The 27,060-nt window shown below is 36.0% G+C and overlaps 1 protein-coding gene across 1 annotated transcript in view; it reads left to right on the forward strand.

Annotated features, from left to right (window-relative positions):
* Positions 1 to 11,067, forward strand: part of LOC114658972 (phospholipid phosphatase-related protein type 4-like) — a 113,196-nt gene extending 102,129 nt beyond the window's left edge. Inside the window, exons 5-7 of the mRNA XM_028811126.2 lie at positions 5,650 to 5,707; positions 6,366 to 6,539; positions 9,433 to 11,067. Coding sequence (XP_028666959.1) covers positions 5,650 to 5,707; positions 6,366 to 6,539; positions 9,433 to 10,776 — 1,576 coding nt within the window. The 3' untranslated portion in view covers positions 10,777 to 11,067. The remainder of the gene's footprint in view (positions 1 to 5,649; positions 5,708 to 6,365; positions 6,540 to 9,432) is intronic.
* The last annotated feature ends 15,993 nt before the right edge of the window (positions 11,068 to 27,060 follow it).

Raw genomic sequence — 27,060 nt, forward strand, 5'->3', positions numbered from 1 at the left:
CATTTAATTGATTTACTGTTCTCCTTAATATGATGTGATGATCCACCCCATGATGCTGGGGATTGGCTCCATGCTCCCTCTTCGTTTTTGGGAGCCTCTTGAACCCAACACCATCAATAATGTAACCGGATGAGTGTGGCAAATTAGATCAAAACACATATGAACCATGGGGATGGTGAAAAGATGTCAAGTGCTTTTATTAAAATAAACAGTGTTCAGAAAGTGCAGTGCTGTAAATATCAATAAATAATCCATAAAATGAAGGTGTCCAGTGGAGGTTAAAATCCAATAAAACAAGGTTAAAACAACACAGGGCAGGAAACACATTTAAAATACCATAAGCCCTGGTTCCTTCCTTTACAACTGACGCCTCTCCAGCTTATCCTATTCAGACCTCACAGCCCAGAGAGACGTCGACCAACAGGTGCGGACACCCATCTCATCCGATGTCCGTGAGCAACCCCGAGCCCTGCTGCTGATCCTGGCCCCAACCGGCGCAGGCACTTTGTACCTCCACCACTGCCATTGGCTCCAAATGGCGAAAGTACCTCCAGAGCATAATGGTCACTCCTGCTCCCAAAGTTGCTCAAAAGGAGCGACCCACAGCCCACTCCTGAGCGATGGCCACACGCTTCTCTTTGGGCTTTGCTCCCGTCCACCAGCTTCCATTCACTACACCAGCTTCTTTCTTTCTTTCTTTCTTTCTTTCTTTCTTTCTTTCTTTCTTTCTTTCTTTCTTTCTTTCTTTCTTTCTTTCTTTCTTTCTTTTTCTTTTCTCACTCTCCTTTAGCTTCCACGTTCTTTTCTTCCATTCTTCCCCCCTTCCTCTCATGCCGGCTCATTCTTATAAGGCTCCATAGGTGCAGTGTCTCAATTTCTGAGCCATGGAAAAACTCTGGTAAAACTCCATGTTGCCCACTTGTCAAGATATCTTGGCTTAAACATTTTATTTTATTGGGAACACATATTTAAATTGGGGAGGCATGGTAGCGCAGTGGTAGCCTGCTGCCTCTCAGTCTGGAGACCAGGGTTCGTGTCCCAGGTCCTCCCAGCAGAGAGTTTGTTTCCCTGCTTCTGCTTGGTTGTCCTCTGGTTTCCTCCCACAGTCCAAAGATATGCAGATTTGGTAGACTGACGTTTCCTAAATTGGCCCAAGTGGGTAGTTGGGATGGACTGCCTTGCACCCTTTGCTAGCTGGGATAGGCTCCAGCAAACCCTTGTTCGGGACAAAGTGGGTTAGAAAATGACTGACTGACTGACTGACATTCAAATTGCTTGAGAAACTCAACAAGTTATGATATATGAAAAAAATATAATCCACTGCATAAAAAGCAGCATTTGGTTTCATATTATTTACTGTGTACCACAGAATGTCTTTCACAGTGAACTCCAACTTAACACCCCAACCCTAATCTATATTACATCAAAAATATACAAAATGTTTGCTGTCAAAAATCTGTGTAAATATTCTTCTCTGTAACAGTACTATATACATTAATTGAGGTCATTACTAGATTAAGACATATTGAATGCTGGAAGCTGTAGCCATTCGTCATGATTTAGGCTGGAAATTGATGCTTTGCCTTTAAGAAAAGCCGTATTGTGTACTGTTAATAATAAAAATAAGAAGAAGAAGAGGAAGAAGAAGAAGAATACATTTTAGGAGTGGGGTTTGATTTGTCTTCAATTTTGTTTGGTTATAAATTGATCTATTTGTATGGAATGATTACAATAAAAATTAATAAATAAAATATATATAAAAAAGAAAGCACTATATACAGTAGGCACTCATATCATATTTTATTTATGCTGCTGAGTGATATGCAAACAACCCTACACTTGTGTCTGCTTCAAATCCTGGCCTACCTGGCACACTTACTGTTCTTGACATCTTTTATGTTTTTATTGGTATTGATATGCTAAGTAATTACTCTGAGTCCTCCATGGGAAATAAAACATCTACCTCCAAAAAAAAAAAAAAAAAAAAAAAAGAAGAATGCATTTTATTTATATAGTAAATTTCCCATGCTCGAGGTGCTTGTCAGGATCACGACCCTTGTTCCTAGGGATGGTGTTTCTGGGGTTTTCACCTTGACTTAATCATAAAAGGTCAACCTTGGACATGAACCTTTTTCAATCTGCAGATATATCCTTGCTTCCTTTTGATTGATTATGTATTTAATCTTCCACTTTTGCCTGGTTTTCAACTAATTGCTTGTGTTTTTTTGACTTTGATTTTGCTTCACATCTGGGTTTTGGACGATTCATTCGGTTTACTCAGAAATTTGTTATCCTGTTTTCCTGCTGAGTCAGGACACTATGTTTCATCCAAATGTAAGTGTACCTGACTCTTTAAGAAGGTGGTGGTATGTCTTCCACAGGGTCAGAGATGACCTTTAACCAATGGGCAGCCAACTGCACTGCTGTATAAAAGTAACCTACTACCCTCAGCCAGGTAAACTTCGAGTCAGGAGTGAAGAGAAGGCAAGGACTCTCCAGATAAAAAGATGGAGGAGAAAATGTCAGTACTATCTCTAAGTGCGGGTAAAGGAGGGTAGAAATTTAGGTAGTCAGCTGATGAAACATTGTATATTGTGGGTCAGGCCCCTGGTTGGTTTAGTATTTGTTGTTTTTCTTTTTAGGTAAACCTGTGCCCCCATATGTCCCTGAAAACTGTTTTCTTTAAATAAATCTCGTGTTACTAGACTTTTGAGGTTTCTGTGGGTCAGTCTATGTTTGGGTCTGGCTCAAGAGTGTCTCCTAATGGTTACAACATCCCTTGTCATTAGTTTTCTGTTTTGTTCCACACTGTCTTTTTTATTTCAGTGCAGACTATTGAGGTCGTAAGTTGAGAATCAAAAATTCAGACTTGTAGCATTTCAGGGAAATAAGGAAGGAAATGTCATATGTTAAATGTTAAATGCCTCATTTAATATTTTTATGTTGTACTGAGGTAGATGACCAATGGTGCAGTCCTTATAACCCCTCTGTAATTCTGAAAGAGCTGCAACTTCACATGCAGCTATAAATTATTTCATGGGGGATTGTCCTAAAATGGGGTTCTCAAGTTCAGTCTTGGAGTGCCATTGTTGCAGGAGGTTTTCATACAAGTTTCATATTTAGATGAACAACACATTGACTTTGCTGCTCTGTGTCACATTTGCTGCTCATCTGCTTAGCATTCAGTGTCACATCCTTCGCACCTGTGTATGTGCTGCTCTTCACTAATAGTATTTGAATACAGTTAAGAGTGCAAACTCCACAGATAATTACCTATAAAGCCTGTAAAATTGAAACCAATATTCTAAAGCGTTTGGATTACAGTATGGTCTTATTCCATTCTTGTATGTCTTTGCTAGCTTGTGCCTTGTCCACCAAAGAACTGAAACACTTCATTGTTCCCTTGGTTACTGATCTCTTTCTGCCTTTTAAAGCAGAAAGGATTTAAAGTTATCCTTTGCTGCTGGAATCAGGTCTTAGGTAATGAAATAAACAGTTAACTTTCTCCAAACCAGCACAGTTTGTAAATAAATAACACAGGAAGGTTCACTAGTATCAACTGTCGTATTTATTTTCAATAGCCAAATGCCGGATGATTTCAAACCTGACCCTTTCCACAGGTCAGAGATATCAACTTTCTGAATCAAAGCATGAGAACAGCAAATAAAAAGCTATTTCCTTCTGCTCTTGTATTTTGTTTGTTCTACTTAATAATTTAAAATTTTTTGACTGATCTTGTTTAAAATGCTATTTTGTTGTGTTTTAATGAGGCTGTTCACAGATGTTAGAAAAGTGTACATAGTAAATTCGTCAATCAGAAACATAGTTTCTGTGATTAGATGTAGTGCAATTGAGCAACAACAACAACATTTATTTATATAGAACATTTTCTTACAAATGATGTAGCTTAAAGTGCTCTACAAGATGAAGAAGGAAAAAATAAAAAATATAAAAATAAAATTAGGTAATACTAATTAACAAAGAATAAAAGTAAGGTCCAATGGCCAGGGAGGACAGAAAAAAAGAAATTCTGCAGGGGTTCCAAAGCAACGAGACCACCCAGCCCCCACTAGGTGTAATCTCTTACTGTTCAATGTATTGATCAGGATATTTCTTTGCTGTGTCTCAAGTAGTCCAAATAATGTGGAAATGATTCCTGGGTCTAAATAGCCTTTAGCATAGTTGGATTCTGAACGTTTTATCAAACGAGTGGCAGGATGGATAAACTGCAGAGTTACTTTCTCCCCAGTTATCTCTGTGAAACCCACGGGTCTGTATTGAGTCTTCTCCTGTAATCCCTCCACACCCATGACTGTATGACAACCAACAGGTCCAATATCGTTGTGACATTTGTAGATGACACAACAGAGGTGGTCTTCATTTCATCTCAAATGGGGAAGTGTTATTGTGTAGAGAGGAAATCAGAGCCCAGACATGTTTAGGCCAGGAAAACTGCCTTTCCCTCAGCAATGCCACGACTGTGGATTTCCGGGAGAAGAGTGAAGTAAAATCTCCTGTTATCATCAATGGGTCTGTTGTGGAGAGGTTCAGCACTTCAAAGAGACTTGGTGTGCATATTATGGATGACCACCAGTTTGCTATTATCTATCACTTGCTTTTCATGTACAGTATTATTTTTCTGTTGATATTATGTGTTTTTTATGCCACTGACTTGCTAGTAAATCATATTAATATCTACATTATAAACATTTGCAGTTTGTTAATTAATAAGTAGTTTACTATAGATTTATTTTAAAATCTACTTCAAAAAAATGAAACATTATATTAAAAACTTTTTTACTCATCTCAGACAACATTAGGTTCAGAAAACATAGCTATTTTATATTTTTCTTTCTTGTGATAGGCACTGGAGTTGCTTTGGATTAATCATGTATTTTTTTACCTAAAAACATCATAAATTTTGTTTTCACTTTAGGCTTGCAGATTCTGGTGTTTTCTTTGCATGTTGCTATGGTTACATAAGCTAAGTAAAATGTTAAAATGGGTTGCTATTGCGGTCTAATGAAACTTTCCTTTATGTACAAAAAATCTATTTTTTTAACTTGCTCTGTGCTACTTCTGTTATTTTATTAATTTTTAAAATAAAACTATAAAGTAAGGGGCGGCACGGTGGCGCAGTGGGTAGCGCTGCTGCCTCGCAGTTGTGAGACCTGGGGACCTGGGTTCGCTTCCCGGGTCCTCCCTGCGTGGAGTTTGCATGTTCTCCCCATGTCTGCGTGGGTTTCCTCCGTGCGCTCCGGTTTCCTCCCACAGTCCAAAGACATGCTGGTTAGGTGGATTGGCGATTCTAAATTGGCCCTAGTGTGTGCTTGGTGTGTGGGTGTGTTTGTGTGTGTCCTGCGGTGGGTTGGCACCCTGCCCGGGATTGGTTCCTGCCTTGTGCCCTGCGTTGGCTGGGATTGGCTCCAGCAGACCCCCGTGACCCTGTGTTCGGATTCAGCGGGTTGGAAAATGGATGGATGGATGAACTATAAAGTAAAAGAAAAATGTTTGTATAGAACTGAAGGTGATTATAAGATTTGTTTATGTTGTTAAGTAATTTGCATAAAAAGTTTTCTTTGAAATATTAAAAAGTCAGTGAAAAATCTGATTGATAAGTTAATGATAATACCTTTCTGTTGTTTTCAGAAAGTCATTTCCTTCCCAGCATGCAACTCTAGCATCATTTGCAGCTGTGTACGTTTCAGTAAGTAAATCAAACTCATAATCTTTTAGCTGTTACCTTAATTTGTGTATTTCAGTAATATACAGCACATACGTTTTTTGTATAATTAAAGCTATAACTTTTTAAAGTTTTTTTATGTTTTTATATTTAAAATTTCGATCATCAACTATGCTTAACTAGAAAGACTACAAAATAATGGTTACTTTGTAGACATGCATATTGCAATGAAATTTAAGAAATGCTAAAACATGACTAGATTACAAAACTGTACATACTGAAAACAGTACATTATTGGATTAGTTATTATTAGCTTTTTTTGATAAAAAACAATGGTTAGCACTGCAGTATAGTATTTTTTTAAATTAATGTGGGCCTGATTAATTGGAGACTCTTAACAGGTCTGGTATGAGTAAATGTTGCTGCATGCATAAATAGCCCCTATAATGGACTGGCATTCCATAGAGTGAGGGTTTATGCTACTGTATGTGTCAAAAGCTTTCAGGATATACTTCATTTCCCCTTCATTCACTAGAAGTATAGGTTAAACATGGATGGATCAGAGAGTTTTTAAATAAATGAAGAATAAATCCATGGTGTAATTTTAGATTAATAACATCATTGTTATACTTTGATATGCTTTAATTGTAACATATTAAACTTTTTAAAATGTTTTTTCCAGATGTATTTTAATGCAACTTTAACAGATTCATCCAAGCTTCTTAAACCTCTGCTGGTATTTTCCTTCATTATTTGTGCAATAATATGTGGGCTCACCCGTATTGTCCAGTATAAGAACCATCCTATTGATGTCTATTGTGGATTTCTTATTGGTGGAGGAATTGCTGTGTATTTGGTGAGTATTCTCAAATATTCATACTCCGATTATATATATATATATATATATATATATATATATATATATAGTGAAGTTAGTGTAGGGTTGTGTTAGCGTGTACCTGGAGAGGGAATAAAAAGGTTAAAGGTGGTTTCAACTCTGAAAAGGAATGAAGGTAAAGAAGGTGGCACACCGGGTGAAGGCTATACCTTCTTTACCTTCTTTCCTTTTCATTGTGGAAATAACTTTCAACATTTTTCCCCTATTTATGTACTGCATTTACACCGATCAGCCCCAACATTAAAACCACTGACAGCAGAAGTGAATAAAATTGATTATCTTGTTAAATTGGAACCTATAAAGGGTTGGAATATATTAGGGAATATATTAAAACTGCTTTAATAAGTATTGTATGAAAACCCCATTTTGCCCAGTTGTTCTACAGATTCCCTTCCTTTATTCTTCTCATGTTTTCTGCCACAACAATAATCCACGTCGTCTTAGGTTTTTTTCCCACTTCAGCTCCATCGTTCTGTACCTTTTTATCCTATCATTCCTTTACCTCTAAATTTTAACTCATTTCACCCTCTTTCTTCTCACTACATGCCTTTTAACCATTACATTAGTTCTTTCTATCAATGTTTGACTCTTCAACTGTGCACTTCTAAACCCTAACAAATCTTTCCTCAGTTTTTTCTAACTTTGCTTCAGATTCTGCTTTCATTGGCCACTTCTGATTTAAATGTGCAGTTTTACAGTTCCTCACACAGCCTGCGTAAAGTTTTTCCCTTAAAAACCATATCGGTATTTTGTTAACTCAGAATAACTGAAAGTTCCCAAAACCATTTTTGGTCATTTCACTCTTAATACAAATGCCTAATCTTAAAATCTGTCAGTTTTCACCATATTGACTCTGTCTGCATTCAGAGTAAACCTACTTCCTGAAGACTACTTACAAGAAGAAGTTATTCTTCCATATTTGTAGCACACACATCACATCCAGGCGGCACGGTGACGCAGTGGGTAGCGCTGTTGCCTTGCCGTTAGGAGACCCAGGTTCGCTTCCCGGGTCCTCCCTGCGTGGAGTTTGCATGTTCTCCCAATGTCTGCGTGGGTTTCCTCCCACAGTCCAAAGACATGCAGGTTAGGTACATTGGCGATTCTAAATTGTCCCTAGTGTGTGCTTGGTGAGTGAGTGTGGCGCCCTGCCCAAGGTTTGTTTCCTGCCTTGCGCCCTGTGTTGGCTGGGATTGGCTCCAGTAGACCCCCGTGACCCTGTAGTTAGGATATAGCGGGTTGGATAATGGATGGATGGATAGACATATCACATCCAAGCACCTACCTCACTTATAAATCCTGAACCTTTGTCTCCAGCATTTACTTTGGTCTATCCTGCATTTACTTTTAGTATTTTTCATTTTTATAGCATTATCCAATACATTACAGTAATCCCTCCTCGATCGCGGGGGTTGCGTTCCAGAACCCCCCACGAAAGGTGAAAATCCGCGAAGTAGAAACCATATGTTTATATTTTTATTTTTATATTGTCATGCTTGAGTTACAGATTTGCACAGAAACACAGGAGGTTGTAGAGAGACAGGAACTTTATTCAAACACTGCAAACAAACATTTGTCTCTTTTTCAAAAGTTTAAACTGTGCTCCATGACAAGACAGAGATGACAGTTCCGTCTCACAATTAAAAGAATGCAAACATATCTTCCTCTTCAAAGGAGTGCGCGTCAGGAGCAGAGAATGTCAGTGAGAGAGAGAGAGAGAGAGAAAAGCAAACAATCAAAAATCAATAGGGCTGTTTGGCTTTTAAGTATGCGAAGCACCGCCGGACAAAGCAGCTGCAAGGAAGGGAGCAATATAAAGGTAGTCTTTCAGCATTTTTTAGAGGAGCGTCCGTATCCTCTAGGCCAGTGTGCGAACAGCCCCACACCCCCTCCATCAGGAACAGAGAATATCAGAGAAAGAGACAGAGAAAAACAAACAATCAAAAATCAATACGTGCCCTTCGAGCTTTTAAGCATGCGAAGCACCGTGCGGGAAGCATGTCGCTTGACAAAGCAGCTGCACAGAAGGGAGCAACGTGAAGATAATCTTTCAGCATTTTTAGACGAGCGTCCGTATCATGTAGGGGTGCGAACAGCCCCCCTACTCACACCCCCTCCGTCAGGATCAGAGAATGTCAGAGCAAGAGAGAGAGAGAGAAAAGCAAACAATCAAAAATCAATACATGCTGTTTGATCTTTTAAGTATGCGAAGCACCGTACAGGAAACATATCGCTTGACAAAGCAGCCACATGTAAGCTCAGCAAGGAAGAGAGCAATGTGAAGGTAATCTTTCAGAGTTTTTTGAGGAGCGGCCATATTCTCTAGGGGTGCGAACAGCCCCCGTGCTCACAATATATTTGAGGAGTTTTATTTAATATGTAATATGCGCTCTGGTTGGGTAGCTTCTCAGCCATCTGCCAATAGCGTCCCTTGTATGAAATCAACTGGGCAAACCAACTGAGGAAGCATGTACCAGAAATTAAAAGACCCATTGTCCGCAGAAATCCGCGAACCAGCAAAAAATCCGTGATATATATTTAAATATGCTTACATATAAAATCCGCGATAGAGTGAAGCCGCGAAAGTCGAAGCGCGATATAGCAAGGGATTACTGTATACTCTTCAGTATGCTTTTACAGTTGCAGTAGTCCCACAGATAGATCCTAAAAATATTGGTATAATAAAAAATAATGAATTTTCAACAAAAATTAAGTCAGAAAATGAAGATAATTTTAAACACCAACTAAGATATAAAATTAGTATCTGTGACAAATACATTATGTTATACACTGTACATTATAATAACATCCATGTTCAGTAACCTAGACTTTTTTTTTTTTGTTTGTTTTTTAGGGACTGTATGCTGTTGGTAATTTCCAGCCCAGCGAGGATGGTATAAATCAGCATAGCCAGCGAGATCCTTTAAGGTCTTTAACTGATCTGAACCAGGATTCAAGCAGACACCTCCAAGGCAAAAATGGCAGCAGCAGTGATGGTATCTCCTCTCATCATGCTGAACGCATTCTCAGTCGTAACCACAGAGAATCCAGCTCCCTGACCAATCTAAAGCGAGCAAGTGCAGATGTAGAAATCATAACTCCCAGGAGTCCAATGGGAAAAGAGAATATGGTTACCTTTAGTAATACTCTTCCCAGAGTAAATACACCTGCCCTGGAGGACTCAGCTCGAAGAAATGCCACTATTCATGCATCTATGGATTCTGCGCGTTCAAAACAATTATTGTCTCAGTGGAAGAATAAAAATGAGAATCGTAAATTGTCTTTACAGGTGATGGAAACAGAAGCTGGCCATTCTCCCCAGAGAACCATAGAAATGAGGTCTAGCTCAGAACCAGCTGGGGTTGGTGTAAATGGAGAACATCAGGGTCCAGTAGGTCAATATCTCAAGATTGGACCTGGGAGCACACCTCTGCCAAGCAACAGCAGTGGCATAGCCGGAGGAGCTAGGGTATCTATCCAGTCAAGGCCTGGTTCATCACAGCTTGTTCACATTCCAGAAGAAACTCAAGAGAATGTCAGTACATCTCCAAAAACTAGCTCAGCTAGATCAAAATGGCTAAAGGTAGCAGAAAAGAGTGGAGCATGCAGAACTAATAATCAGCCCAGAATTATGCAAGTTATTGCAATGTCTAAGCAACAAGGATTGTTACAGAGTAGTCCTAAGAGTTCAGATGGTAGTACAGTCAGCTGCACGGGAGCAATACGATACAAAACATTAACAGATCAGGAGCCAGGAAGTATTGTTAGAGTAGAAGCTCACCCAGAAAATAATAGACCGGTTGTTCAAGCTCCATCAAGTGATGGATCTGGTTCATGGAAATGGAAGGGGCAAGAAAAAGGAAGCATTCGGCAATCATATGAGTTAAATGATCTCAACAGAGACTCTGAGAGTTCAGAATCACTGAAGGACAGCTATAGTTCCACAGACAGGAAGAGAGTCAATCCTGAAAGCAGTACTGAACACCATCATCATCATCATGGGATAACAACCATAAGAGTGACCCCTGTGGAAGGAAGTGAAGTTGGTTCTGAGACAGTTTCTATAGCGTCAAGTTGTGACTCTACCCTGAGAAGGAAAGGCAACATCATTCTAATTCCTGAAAGAAGCAACAGCCCAGACAATACCAGGAATATCTTTTACAAAGGAACTTCTCCTACCCGAGCATTTAAAGAGTGAGGTATTCATTTATGTGGCCTTGTTCTCTTAATTTACATGAAATAGATGAATGAATTTTTCACTCCTCATTTCTGTTGGTTAAAAGAGTGCCAATTCATTACCCTTGAGCCCAAGTGGATTAATGTTGCTGCTTTTCTAAAAATAAAAGGAAAAATTCTGCATTAAGGGAATGTTAAACCTCATTACTTTTGTGTATGTATATATATATATATATATATATTTATTATATATATATAAATATATGTATGCAAAGAAAGGTTGAGAGAGAAAGAGAGAGAGTGAAAGAAACAAATAGGGGAAGTGTATGCTGTATATATTAGTGTTTATATATATATATATATATATATATATATATATATATATATATATATATATATATATATACATATACACGGTAATATACAGATATTCAGTATATAAACATGAGAAGCACAAAAACATTTATAATGAAGTTTGCTTTGACCTACAATATTTATCATATTTTTAATAAGTCATAATTAATCCCCATAAAAATACTATTTCTAGTGAAAATATACTGTATGCCATTAGAAATAATCTCTGCTTTTGTTTGCTCAGTAAAGAAAATTACATAACTTTAGTGTATTTTATTCTAAAATGTATATTTCAAATTGTTACTTTTTCTTTCTTTCTTTCTTTTTTTTTAAATACCACATACAGTATGTAATGCTCATTATGCTCAACATATTTACCAAAGGGTGGCTTGTCAAGCAGCTTTCAAATCATGGAGGATTCTCCCTAATATTTGAAAACTTAAATGCTTTTCATTGTACATATTTATACAGCAGGTGCTATCACACCTTTCTACATATATTTAAAGTTTATCCACTGCCTGATAAGTAAGTACTTTCTAAACTTTTGCTTTTGTTTACAATTCTCAAACTTATTTCTAAATTGGAAAACTACGGTAATTGGGGGTTGCATTTTTGAAATATTAAAAAATAGAATAATTTCAGAAACTTGACTTTTTTATCCAGTACTGAATTATTAATAAACAGTATAAATCAGTTTTCATTTCATATTGCTATATTTACTTTTCATTACTCTGTGTTTAATATCCCTGTGTATTGTGTGTTGTGGAAAATTTACATATCTTCATATTTAAACAATAGAACTTTTTAGGATGAAGAATAGTCAAAAATATTTTAAACCTTCATATTCAAGTATTGAATATATAATTTGTAATTTCCTAGGTTGTCTTTAAAACTCACATATTCAAAAAATAATAAAAAATGTACAATTTGTCATTATATATTAAAATGATATGAAGGTTTTATGCCCCAGTATACGCTACAGTATTATTATCCCCTCCTCTGACCTTTCTCTTAGAGCACATGCTAAAATTGGATTAAATTAGGAATATATTACACTGGTAAATATTTTACTTGAATTGTTATTGAACAGTAAAAAGTAAGTAGTCATTTGTTTAAAGGATGTACATGATATACTCAGTGTGTGTGTATTTTTTCAATAAATGGAAGGTGGAAAGACTTTCAAGAAGTCAAATAAATGTCACTAAAACCAGCATGGTGCAACATTAGAATTAATACAATTTTTTGATATGTAATTTTTTTTTCTTCATTTAAATAAGAACCGAGAATAATTTTATTACTTACTAAGGCAAAGTTTTTTTTTTTCTTAAAACAGTTACATTAAAAAAATTGTAGTAGTTACCATTGTTGTGGTAATTTCATGTGTCATGTTAAACTAGTCCAACTTTAAAGAATATATATCACTCATAATAATTACCAATGTTTTTATTTAATTTTAAGTTGTTTTTCATTATATATTTCCTCTGTGCAAGAGTTAACATAAAGGTTAAGTTAAGAACTAATTATATGATTTATACAGAATGATGGAATATAAAAATGGGTTTCTAGATATTTTAGCACATCTTTAAAAAGAAAAAATACGTAGAATATTCTGCTAAAGAAAGCAATTTTATGTGCTAATAACATTATTTTTTATAAAGGAATATGTAAAAAACAAAACAAAAAAAACTAAATGATCTGGTGAATTTATATTATTTTTGTGGTTAATCTATCATTAGGAATACTGTATTATCACAAACAGTGATTAAAAGTATCATAAATTTTAATGTGTGCCAAAGGCTATTTTAATAACAGCTCAACATTTCTTTGTTAATATCTACTTCTATTTTATTTGTTTGTTCTTTTTGCTATATTCAATGATTGCTTTAAACAATCATTTAAAACATCTGCATGCATATTTGATATTAAAAAGCTTTTGTAATTGATGCCTAGGTACTGTATGGCATTGACTGCTACCTTAATTTATACTTTAAATAAAAATTAATTCACAAAGTAATTTATACCATTGTAAATAGATATTTGTTACGCACAAGAATGAAATATATACCAGATAATTTGATATGATACTATAGTAATAAGGAAAAAGCTGGACTAGTGTTTGTTGAATGGAATTCTGCATGTGAAAAGGAAGATATAAGTTCAGGTTTGTGCATTAGGTATTGTAAGACAATGTTATGCAATGTTTTAACAGTGAACATTTGTATAATGTTAGCTAACTTGATCAGTAGGTGTATTCAATCAATGCCTTGTAAGTAAGCACTGTACTGTACTGTACTAATCACAATCTTGTGAAAACTACCCAGTAGGTGAAGAGGACTCTAGTCTTATGTGAAAAAATAACACTTTTGTGTAAATTGTAAAGATCTGGCAGGGTTTCAATTCAAAATTGTACTTTGTCATAATATTAAAATAAATGTTTGCTATTAAAATAAATTCTGTTACGGGAGATTTGTAAAGTGTTCACATCAGATTTGCAATTTTAGTTGTTGCTTGCACAGAGTGTACAGTGGATTAGAGCCAGACATGTTAGATGTTTTTCAGCTTATGGGAGCTGGGAGATGAAACCTAACAAAGGTGAATGAGTGGATGAGAGGGATTAATTTTTTACAGTGCTCTGATGTAAATAAAATTTTATCCCATAAATTATATATTTTTGAATAAAATTAAAAGAGAATAATATATATTAAAAACACTACCATAACTGTGCTGTACTTTTAAACATGTAGTATAAGCAAGATGAACAGAAAAACACAAGATACGTTATGTTGTTTTAAAAATATGTTGTGTACATAATATATCAATGATGTTTTAAACACAGCCCCACGCAATGTTGCGCAAATTAATAATAAGCTTCCCTCAGTAGTTTCACATATTATTCAAATGTTTGTAGCCACCTACAACTTTGTCATCTTAAGAAATTGTTTCCAGTTTTTTTATCATATGTTCTAATAATTTAATATCAGAAAAGTATTACTTTTTTATTATGTGAAATTGTCTTCATGTCCAATGCGGTTCTCCTATTTTCCAACGAATGAGTCTGGCTGTATTGGCCCTGCAGTGTTCTAAGTTTACCCTTGCTTGTGTGTGTCCCTTGTCCAAACTGAATTTTCCAGTTTTGTGATTGGACTGGTCAGCCCCTTTTTCTCAGTATTAAAATGAGGAGTTCTTTCTTATTTTTTTAACTTGAGTGTTAGAACTTCCAATTCATGCTTTTCCCAGTGCAGACTATGCATCTCAACCAATGAAAGCTCCCTGAAAAGTAACCACAGTAATTAAAACAAAAAGAAAGAAGATAAGAATCAGGAATGCATTAAGAATAAGGCAATATGCTGCTTGGAATGGGAATGAGAAGCATCTTGATCTTTACCCACTGCTGAGAAAGATCGCCTGATGGTACTAAACTTGAAAAAGCCACCAATGAAGTTGTATCTGTGCTCCTTTAATTTAATGGAAAAGAAGCCAGCAGTGCAATACCTCTGTTTCAGAGAAGCACAGAGTCCTGGTGCAGAAAGAACAGGTATGTAAAAATAGTTTTTTCAGTTGTTTTCTGGCCTTTTGCTGTCCTGCAATTACCACAGTGAATAGACAGACAACTTCAGAGTCTTCAAGTCATACAGTTTGTGTATCCTGCATGCTCTTTTTGTATGAATTCTAAACTTGAAGTGCTGCTCATTTAGTTACCATTTTTTAGGTAGCTCATACCCAGTAAATATTCATCCTAGGCAGTAGGTGGTTGTCAGCCGCACAGTTTATTTAATGTTTAAATCTGTATAGCTGTATTTTGTCAGATGATGACGATGTTAGAAGAGATTACAGTGATCTGATATTAACTGAGACAGACCAGGCATCTTTTCTCATTGTCTGATTGATTTTTATTTCACAAAAATAGTGTGTGAACTTGCATGTCTGCTAGTCATTAGCAGAAAAGGGACAGACATTATTAGTTACTGTAGGTAAGTTAAGGTTGATGTTAGAAAAGTCTGTATACATAAAGGAAAATTCTTAAATATTGTCCCATCAGAATTTCATGCCAAACATCACTAATAACAACAGTGATAATTTATTAAAAACTCCAGTACTATACCACACATTTTCAAAGGGTATTGTTAATGCACGTTGAATATGTCAAGATTTTTCTCAGAATGTATTTAATAGAATTAATAACTTTAATCAAATGACTGTGTATTTACAAGTATAAATGGAATGTGATGGAGTGATTTCTAGAATATAAGTTCATAAATATTTTGTATGTCTTTATTTGTAAGCTAGACAAAGCAAATGTAATAAAATATCTTTTACTTCATTGATGAGAACAGCAGTGCGTTGGTGTTTACCTAATCAACCAATTCCCTGCCCCCAGTCCCCAACAGTCTTTAGGACTGAATCAGGACAAGAAATTTATGGCAAGGAGGATGAAACATCAAACCAGCTTGGCAAAAGTGACTGTGTTTGGATTTAAAATGACTAAATGAACAAAGCAACTGGGGGATAAGTTGTACCTGAGCGCTTTCTTTGGTAACTGGTCAGGAAGTGACAGAAAAATGAATTCAGTTGGTCTAAAGTATGGCTGTTTATGATTAGTTTTGATTTGGAGGCCATTCTATACTAAAATGTCCCATTGGTTTGTGTTTTGTGGTGAGAATGGCATAAAGTTGGTCACATTGCCTTTACCTCTCTCTCTCCCCCTCTCCATCTGGCCATGAAGAGAAGACCATGATAAAGACAGCTGTATCTCAGCAGCCATATTGAGACAGGCATGAGGTCTGCTTCAGTATTCCATTCCAAGTCCATGTGGTAGCAAAGCAAGGTAGACTGAAGATAACCTGAGGCCGACTTATGGATGCAATATGCACTGCTACTATACTTTGCTGATATTCACATAGTATTCTGCTTCCTTAATGTTTTTGGGTATTTTTATCAATAATACATCATTAATGTGTAACTTAACTCCTGCGTGTTTCTTTACTCTGTCTAATTGCCAGACGTTACAGATGTAGAAGGTAAGGAGGGAGGAAGTGCTAAAGTACCTAGGGCCTCATGTATAAAAGGTGCGTATGCACAAAACTATAGCGTATACCCACTTCAACGCTCACATCGCGATGTATAAAAACTAAACTTCCAGTAAAGCCATGCACAAGTTTGCAGACTGGCGGCAACCAGCATCAAAGCAGTGCTACTGTACCTGTGTGGTTTCCCTTTATTTTTTAGATTCACATTCCTGACGCGGCTTTATCAAATACATTGAAATTAACTGCATATCGTTTATTAATTGAAGGCACCTGATTGTAATCAATCTGTAATAATATAATGGTCCACAGAATGGCCAAACTTTTCCAAATACCATAGCTGCTTTAGCGTTGTTACCCTCAATGCACCACTTAGAGTATTTTAACCCATTGTATCCGAGTGTGAAATCACAGCTGTACAGCAGCTGATTGGAACGCTCTACATCGGTCTGTGTTGAGAGCGCAGATGATTATCAGGATACAGCATCTACCCTGGAGAACATTTATAGCACCCGCTGCTTCAGCCATGTGCGCATTCTGTTTGAACATCTCCAATCCGGCAAACGCCTCAGAGCCTATCGTACACAAACTTCAAAGTTCAGAAACAGTTTCATCTCAAGAACTATAAACGCACTCAATCAGTCCATTAACTGTTCCCAGTAGAACGACAGGCATGTGCACGTGCATTACATTTCATGCAGCCTGGAATTTATGTAGCAAAAGAACATGGAAATTGGCGTATGCACAGATTTATAAATTTGGATTTTTTTCTGCATACGCATATCTCTATTTTTGTCCATATGCCATGTTTTAGTGTGAATTCTACGCACTGCATTATACATGAGGCCCCTGATCACAGAGAGATAAGTGTATGGGATTTTAGACACAGGGAAAATAGAAGCTCACAAAACAAAACACACAAAAAACTATGACATCTTGCAAAGTTTTATTTTTCTGAAGTTTAGTCAATAATAGAAGCTGAATTTCATAAGAAAGTCAAATTCATTTTCAGAAACAAAAATGCTAAGCTAAAGTTTAAACTAAGGCTTCCTTAAAGCCATCTCAACATCAATAAGGTATCCAACTGATGAGAGACCCCATCTCTAACACTTCTAGGGCCTCCCAAGGAATAGCTAAGTTTTTTACTATTATTCTTTTGTTTCTGTTTCGCCAAAAACTTTTTGCTTAGCTTTTCTTCACAGTTTTACTGCAAAGGGAGTCTTCTTTTGAACCAAGTGAACATCCAACAGCACACTATGCTTTCAATCTAATTACATAAAATATGGAGCATAAGGCTATACCTGCAACACAGCAGTGAGTAAACTGTGACATAGTAAATGGCATCAGCAATACACAAATCCATAAACGGCAAAAGTTAAGGTTAAAGGTTAATGTTGAGAGGCCAAACAAAACATCAAAATAAGAAATATTATTTAAAATAAAGCTTAAAATGCATTCACCTCCTGAATCTGACAGGCTTGTAAGTGAGTATGACTAAGTGCTTGTCTTCCAGAACAGAATGGCCTGCTGTTTACAGGTAAAAGAGGACAAGCTGCCTAAAGTAGAAGAGTATAAGGAAACTTGGGTTGTCTTCTTGAGTGAGTATAGAGAGGATTTTGAGATTTTACAAGTAGATTAGTGCAACAGCGGCAGTACTCTTAGCTTTGTATTATACAAAGGAGGTAAACAAGAATGTAATGTCATGAACATAGTTATTAGTGTATTAGTTAGTCTTCATTCATTCATTCAAGCAGATGAACTAGGTTTTTCCACATGCTGGTGGCATTTATTCCCTGTTTCAGTTTAAAAACTCGACATACTTGAGGAACTTGAAATAGGTCTTCTGTTGCTGCGGATTAAAAGGAATCAGTTAAGGTGGTTTGAACATCTCATGAGAATGACTCAGGTACATCCTGCAGAAAATACCCTGGGCACAGAGCATTGAAAAGGGACCAGGGACAAACCCTGCATTTGCTGGAATATAGGAGGGAATATTTATAGTCACCTAAGAATTCCTACAGGAATTAACAAAAATATAACTAATTTGGATATTTCTAGTAATATAATCACAACTTGATAATATCAAAAGGAATATTGTTAAGTAATCAATCAAACCTTAACTGTTAAAAATATTCTTGGTTGGTTGAATGTTCAGTTTTGAATATTCAGTGTTCACATTAATTGGCTTTCAGGTAGCAAGAAAAAAATCTGTGCAAGAATTTACAAAAACAAACAAAAAAACAAGATAATTGAATAATATAGTACTGATGTTTTCTGACAGAATTTTTTAGGGTGCATGTATACCATGAATACATATAATACTCACTTTAGTAGAGATTTTTGCACCATCAATAGTTGTTTGTTACTGCCTGCTTTGTCACATTACAGCATTCTTCTGCTCAGAAATGACAAAAATATTCTACTGAATTTGCAGATGAACATCAACATTAATCTATACACTGCCTGTGTTGCTACTGAATGCAACACCTTTGTGGGTAAAGTATAAACAGCCTTGAGCACCTTTCTAAACCACACAGTTTTACAGATTTGCAGTTAATGAATGGATTGAACTGAGTAGGTGGATAAAAAAAGAATAAAATCACTTTTGGGTGCTAGAGGCCTAATTACATTCTATTGACTTCAGAGAAAATTTCTGAATGTATTACATATTAATTGTGATTTTGTTTTAATATGTATATTAAGAATTAAAGATAATTAGAAATATTTAGGTTTACTCATAAATACATTTTTATTTATGTGCATTATTTATAATTGAGAGCTTTACCGTGCAAGTTAAAGTAAAGGCTATTATTGGTTTTGTAATAAATTGTTCAATACTAGGTTGTAATTAATTTGTCATTTTGTTTGAACATATTCACATATATAGCATTTCTTCTGCTCTAATCCTGAATGAATATAAATCATAACTTTTATAATCACATATTTTTGAATGTTTGGTTCAGTTACTTTACCTTTACCTTCTAATATTTGTTCCACTATAAATATAATAAACTTGTTTTTTTACTGTTTACAGGTGCGATGAACCTCAGAAAATCTGAAAATTTCAGTAGACAGTGAAAGTCAGGGTACAGTCTAAATATATGTTCTAGAAGAGCGTTTTTCTGTATTTTCCTGAACAAAACTTGCAGACCCGATGCTCTCATAATCAACCCAATTATTTGTTGTTCTTAAATAATCAGTGATTCAAAAGAAATTTAAAGCAAAATTCAAAAGGAATATTAAATTATGAATACAAAAAGTATTTCTAATTCTGTGGTTGAACTGTTTAACTTGCCTTGTTTGTAAAAGTTTAGTTTCCAACACCTAAACAGTTATACACTTTCCATTTATTATAAAATCTCTTTCCATGATCTGTGCAATGCAAAGACATCTATGTAGGAGGAATATTTTGCAGTGTTATTTTTATTTAGCCAGCTGGGCATTTTATTACACAATTATGCACTGGCCCAGATTTTTATTTATTTATTTATTTATCTATTTATTTATTTAACACAAGATGAGGCTAAGACTATTTTTTCAGTGCTTTGTTATTTCATTAAATTGCTTGTAAAGTGTAACGTAGCAGCAATTACTGTAGGAAAGAAGTGAAAGTATGAAGGCAAAAACTGGGTCTTGTTATCATTGTCATATTTAATTATCATCATACTGTTTGAAGTAGGTCACAAGACTGACCTATATTATCACAGAATATGTGTGTACGTTATTTCAAGCAGGCTAAGAAATAATACATAGAAGGCAAATGTTACTAGTAATCCATACAACAAAATTCATCTAAATCATCTTAAATACTTCATGCTGCTCGATCATGTATTGCTTTGTGTCAGTCAAGTTCCCTGCTAACATGGCACATTTATGCATGCAGTACGTATTTAGTGCAGGAAGAATTAAATACTCTTATTTATTCACTGTCCTGCTTATAAAATGTTTCAGGGCTGGAGGAACAGTATATAGATTTAAGCAGCTAAGCTTTTCAAGTAGAGTTTTACTGCTGTAATCATGCAGGCCGATAACAAAGGGACTGCAAACAATGCAGTCTTTATGCTGTGAAGTGTTTTTGCTTGTGGGAACAATCCCAAAATGCTTTACAAACGTATCTAGATTTTATGTACAATTAAACATCATAAACACTTTTGCTCTTGTTGGTAAAATATTGGACAGTTTTAGTTACTGTTGGCTTTCCTTCCTTTTCCCAGATCACTATTGACTAGTGAGACTTAGTAAAAGTCTTGCCACAACCCAAGCTTAGGTAAAAGTCAATCATTTTGTAGCATCATTCCAAATCTTATGGTTTTGAACATTTTGTAATTTTTTTTTAGTATAAATGTTTCCTTAATATTTTCTAATTTGTATTACTTTATTTAACTCGCATTTAGTTCATTGTTTTGTGTTGAGACTTATGGTAAAATTTTATCATTCTAATTTTTTTCTTTTCCATGACACCATCTTGTTTTTAGGTGGACATCATTATTTTGAGTTTCTATCCACAAGATGTGATCATCTTTTGTTAGAAGTGAGGTGGGGAAATTGTGATGCATGACATCATCAATGCAAAGATACAGTATATAAGCCAGTGCTGCTGATTTTTGGTTTATGTTTTGGATTTAGTAGCCATTTCGAGATTTCAATTCTTGCTTTTGACACCTGTTAGTTCTTGGTAAAGGTTTAATCTCATGGGGCCTCATGTTTAAAATGTAATTATGCTCAGAAATGTACATAAACCATTTCTTGTGAAAAAATTGGGATTTAAAAAGCACAACCTTGGTGTGAATATTGGCTTAATGATACAGTAAATTTCAACTATTTTTTTTGTTGACATTTTAGCAACTCCAGGTGGCAGGACAGTGAAGTGGACAATACTTATTTGATTGCTCACTTCAATGATGCATCAGTCATATTCAGATGTCCTTGAACTAAGCATTTCACAGTTAACTGACATCTGCTCTCAATACAGCTGCCTTCAGTGTTGGTAATAACACCTAATGGGAATGCTTAATGTCAAATGCCTTAGTGTGTAGTCTATTTTGTCTATAAAAAGGTGTAAGAGAATAGAAAAGGCAACATAAACCAAATGGCGAAACCTGTGTAATTGTTCTGAAAAAAAAAAGTTTAACAAGTGTTAACATCTTTGCTAGACGCGAGTCTAGTTGTGAACTGTCCTAAGATGATGGTTCATCTAGTTTTGAGCACTTCTGGCAGAAAGAGGTGAGTTCAAGGACATGAACACCAGGAGTGATAACAATGATGGTGAAGCCGTCAATCGTCCAGTCTGCAGAGAGAGGAAGAGAAGAAACAATAGTACACAGTGCCACCCCTGGAGCAGTGGAGTATTACCATTACTAGATGCTTAAGCTGTCCTCTGTATGCATGTGTGTGACAAAAGGTATGTTGTGTGTTGTATGACATAACAGTCAATGGCAGCGTTAGCTGTTTCAGAGGATATCAACAACAGGCTAAGCAAGGACCACATTTTCAGGGATCACAATCATTTTTTGGCTCATGATAATGACTGGCTTGTAAAATGATTTAGACTTCCCAGAGCCTTCCTCTTAGAGTTGTGTGCTGAATTAGGGACTATATTACAGAGGCCATCAAAAAGAAATCACATGAACCCAGTTCTGTTACAGGTTTTAACAACTGTAGGTTATTTTGCAACAGGTGTTTTTCACCGTGAACTAACTGATCAGTCAGGAACCATGTTATGCCATCTGTATGGGATAGTATAATTAAGAAGCATCTAATTTCCTTATGGACAGTGTGAGCAGGCTGAGATCAAAAGGCAATTTGTAGCAGTTGCTGATTTTCCTAATGCAATTGGTGCAATTGACTGAACACATGTTGTGATAAAGGCACCATCACAGAATGAATTTCCTTTTGTAAACAGCACTTTTATTCAATTATTATACAATTAATGTGTGATTCTCTATTATGTCTAATGTTGTTACTAGGTGGCCCAGCTCAACTAATGATTCCTTTATTTTATCAAATAGTATGGGGAGCAGACATTAGGGTTATGCTGTCTGTGATGGCTTCTTGGTAAGTAAGCCTAATTGATAGGGTTGCAATTAAGTTTAGTAAATTATAGACAACCTGTATATAAGCAGATATATGAAAGGCACCCCTAGACACGATCTGTGATAGAGCAGACCATTAGTTTGTTACAAGGTGGACAGACAGTGATTGGATTCAGCGGGAGGCACACTTCTCTACAGCCCCACAAAGGTTTGCAACACTGTGATGGCTTGTCCACTACTGCACAACATAATGCAGAAACATGGACTGCCTCTGCCACCTGAAAGGCCAAGATGAGCACATGGATGACCCAGACCAATTCCCTCAGGACAACAACGCAATGGCAAATTAAAGACATGGCTGTTTACATTGAATGTAAAGAGACTTGTATGTATTGCAACTCTGACATTTTCTTGTTTCAATAAAAATGTTCATAATTCTTACAGTTCTACACATATACAGTAGCCCGCATCAATTCATGCTGTGTTGTGGTGCTGGACTGGGTACTGCATGAAGGCACATTGCTGTTGTTTTCACCTCTCAGCTACTTGCATTTGCTACCACTCCAGTTTTTTTTTTTTTCTTTTATTTCTTATTCCTGCATACAATCAAAAATAATGTTTTTGCAGTTTTCCTGTTTAGTAAATAATACCACAAGTTCAAATTCACTAAAGTTTTGTTTTGTGTTTTCTTCCATGGTTTGTGGTAATGACATCACTCAGAAACACAGGCAAACTTATATGGTAGTTACGTCATGAATATTAAAAGAGGTATTTTTTTACATCATATATGGTTACAAAGGGGAAGTGACGGGGAGTCAGTAAAAGCTTGTGCACAAGTGCATAGTTTTAAGGTGATGTGAGTTTTTATAAGGAACTTGGCATGGCACATGATATACATATGGATTTATAAATACATGAGGACTCTGATCCATTATTCTTCTTCCCCTTATGGCCTGCTAATTCTCACCTGTGGCAGAAAAGCTAAATAAGATGCCCTCCTGCATAAATGCTTTGTTCGTTTTGTTTTATTTTTTTCTTTTGAATAAGGAATATAAATAAACAAATTACATAATCCCTAATGAAAATATTTCTATTAGTTTTAAGTAGGGAGTTATGTTGTACTTTCGCAGTTTATTTCTGAATCACTTTCTCTTATTCATTTTATGTCTCACTATTACATTACACTGTGTAAATAATATTTGCTTATTTATTTGTGAATCTTGAATACAATTTGTTTTACTCTGTATCTGCTGGCAGATCTTATTGCACTGGGATGGCTTGGAACAGCCCTAATGTTTTTGTTTTAATTCTATATGATGGCCTTGATTATAGCATTTAGTTTCTACAATGTGACAGGGCTGAAACAGGAAAAAAAATGAACACATTTATCTATAAGGCAAAAGAGGTTCTATATTTTTTTAGTTGCAATTAAGAAAATATTGCTGAAGGAAAAGTCATTGATTCTACTTATTTGATATAACATTGTTGCTGCAGTATTTCATGGATATAGAGATTCCAGCATTGTTAAGTAAAGAGTATATTGCATGTATTTCTATCATCATCTATAGCCTAAAACAGGAAAGTGTCAGATTAACTATTGTGCATCTCTGCAGATGAATTCTCCACCCTAAAACATATGTCATATGTTACTGATTGGGCTTTGGGTACCATGTAAGCACTAAGTCTCGGCTGAAACTGGCACTGCATGAGTATAATTTTAGATATGTGTCTAAGTGGACCCTAAGATGAATGGGCATCCTGTCCAAGTCTAGGTACTGTCCTGCACCTAAATGCATCCAGGACAGTCTCAGGTCCCTATATCCATGACTTACATTAAACAGTTTTGAGAATGTCATTTTATGTCATGTTATTTGTCAAAATGTTGAGCAAGCAGAAAAGAATATCAAGTCTGAATAACGGGAAGGTATATATAAAATTGAATTACATAAAAGCTGTTGGTAATTAAGTATTAGCAAAAGGCATCACTTGCTGAAAGGGGAGGTGACTTAATAAAAAGTCCACTAATGGAAATTAGACAGAGAACATCATATGTTGCAGCTAATTGTTAAACATAGTCAGGAACTACACAAACAAGAATCCATGTTACCACTTATATAAAATGCTATGATTTTCACAGATTTTATTTGCTTTACTCACAAATCATGCACAGTACTAGAGGCTGCTTGTTGTGGAATGCAATGTAAATGTCAATATATGCAAAAATTAACCTCTCACTGAAATCTGTGAACTAAAAAAGAGAAAACAACACATTTCATTACTTTAAAAAAGTTCTAGTTTGATAAAATATGAAAAATGACAAACAGAATAAGGACTCCTTGGGTTATTTATTAAAACTGTAGCACCCTTGGGTCCAGAACTGAGAAGGACACACTCTTCTGGCGGTGACGGTCTATATGAGGGGATGAAGTCAGCTATAAAGCATCCATGTGAACAACAGGGAGAGAGAGGAATCAGATACAGCACTTAGAGAGTCTCCCGACTGCTAACGTCTATAAGCAAACTTTCAAAGCTGCTGCCGGAGGACCTTAGTGGTCATAAAGCCAGGAAATAGTGCAGCATCCAGACTTCCTGCGACCATTAGTGAGCATGGACAATGGGACAAAACTGTTGGGAGTGAGAGGTGCCATCAAACATCTCGCCAGCGCTGGTGGAGGTGCTCTGAAGAAATCCAAGGTCCTTTTCAGGGCCGCTCATCAGCAATCAGCGTCCAGAGGCTAATACCATTCTTACATCTTTCACAACTACGGAGTCATTACAATATGAATGCATAGCAAAGCCTTTCCCCTCCTCCTGTTAGCTTTTGTTCAGCCATACATTTATAAGAAGACCATGAAAAGCTGTTGATACACTTCCAGCATGGCCACACTGAATGCTGAAAGTTTCCTTTTGAAGGGAAAGGTACAATATGCTGATAAAACAAGATTTATCTACTTTATTTATTTTTTGGACTATTAACTTTTCTTTTGGCATTCCTAATGTGTGTTTTGTTGTAGAATGCTAAGTGCTACACGAGAAACCTTTGAAATTGTATGTGTGTAAGATGAAATTGAGTCTTTATCACACATTTTACCTTCATTACATTTTTTGTGCAGGTTTTCCTGGCATCACATTTTCAAAAATCCTTTTCATGACCAGTACAATAATGTATGAGCAATTAAAGCTCTAGCAGGTTAAGCAGTTAGCACAGTGGTTAGCACAACTTCCTCAAAGCTCCATAACACTGGCTCTGAATGCCAGCACATGTGCTCTCAGTGTGGAGTTTGCACAATTTTCTCTAGGCACTGATTTTCATTAAACGTCCTAACAATTATCAGGTTAGACAATCTGACAATTGCAGACTGTGTCAGTGTGGAAGTGTTTAGAATTGTGGCTTACCATGAACTAGAGCCTCTTCTAGTATTGGTTTCTACCACGTGTTGAATAAGCTCCAGCCCCTGCAACCTTGAACTGGATTAAATGAGTCTGATAATTATAAATGGATGGACAAGTTAAGCAGCTTGGTAAATGCAAGTCCATCTTGCCATTACCAACTGCCAGTCCAAAGTTAAGTATTAGAACAATAGTGACAAGAACAGGCAATTCAGCCCAACAAGCTCATCCATTCTATTCATCTTGATTGTCTAAAATAAAATTAAGTTGAGAATTGAAGGTCCCTAAAAACCTATTCTCCACCACACTATTTGATCATTTATTCCATGTGTTTATGGTTCTTTGCATGAAGTAAGACTTTCTAAAATTTAGGTAAAATTTGCCTTTAACAAGTTAATAACTGTGTCACTGTGTTCTTGAACAGAATTTATTGTAAAGTAAGTAACACCTGGGATCTACTGCACTAATTACTTTTATAATTTTAAAAGTTTAATCATCTCACAATCTGTGTTTACTTGAACTGAAAAGGTTCAACTCCTTCAATCTGTCATACCCTGCAGGTCCAGAATCAGCCTAGTTGCTCTTCTCGGGTCTTTCTCTGGCACTGCTATGTCTTTTTTGTAATATGGAGACTAAAACCAAATACAGTGCTCCACATGAGGCCTCATTAGTGTTTTACATAACCTAAGCATAACCTTCTTTAACTTGCACTCCACACATCACAATATATAACATTAACATCCTTTCCTAGCTTTCCTGATCACTTCTGTACACTGTGTGATTTTAGATAGTGAAGTGTCCACCAAGACTCCTAGGTCTTATTCATAAAGAGTACTTTCAAGCTTCAGACCTCCCATTGTGTATTCAAATGTAAAATTCCTCCTTTCTATGTGTAATACTTAAATTTACTTTGTAGTTTTGCAAGTGAGAAGGCAGAGCAAGCCCCAGAATATTTGAGGTGCCAACAAGGCAAACCCTGTTTAATTTATAAAAAAGCAAAAATTGAATATAACTGTTGCACAATGCTGCTATCAAAACAACACAGGCATTGTACTTACTACAGGTCTGAAGTTGTTCCTGACAATCGGGCTGTCATGTCCAAATGAGATGCCATCTTCCAGGGATGTCTTTCGTTTATATCAGCCAGACCAGAAATGGCAGGGCTTCTGGTCTGCCTCAAAGTTGCGTTTTCTCTGCACTGTGAGAGAAAACTGAGACATGACTGTTATCAACAGCAACTCCTCTCATCTGGGACAGGTACGACATATCTTAGGTTAGCCTGAAAGACATGACAACATGCATGACAACTTACATTACATTTCATCGGCCACACATGCTTAACCCTTTGTTCTGTCCAAGTCACTTTGAAACAATTGATCTGATTCAAACAATAACTGCCCCTTCCACCTACGTAGTTTGGTATTATTTGCAAACTTAAACCACCCTTCTTATATTCTTGTCCACATCATTTATGACTATTACATTACGGATAAGTAAGTCAGATTA

This window comes from Erpetoichthys calabaricus, chromosome 10 (assembly GCF_900747795.2).
Source record: "Erpetoichthys calabaricus chromosome 10, fErpCal1.3, whole genome shotgun sequence".
NCBI lineage: Eukaryota > Metazoa > Chordata > Cladistia > Polypteriformes > Polypteridae > Erpetoichthys > Erpetoichthys calabaricus.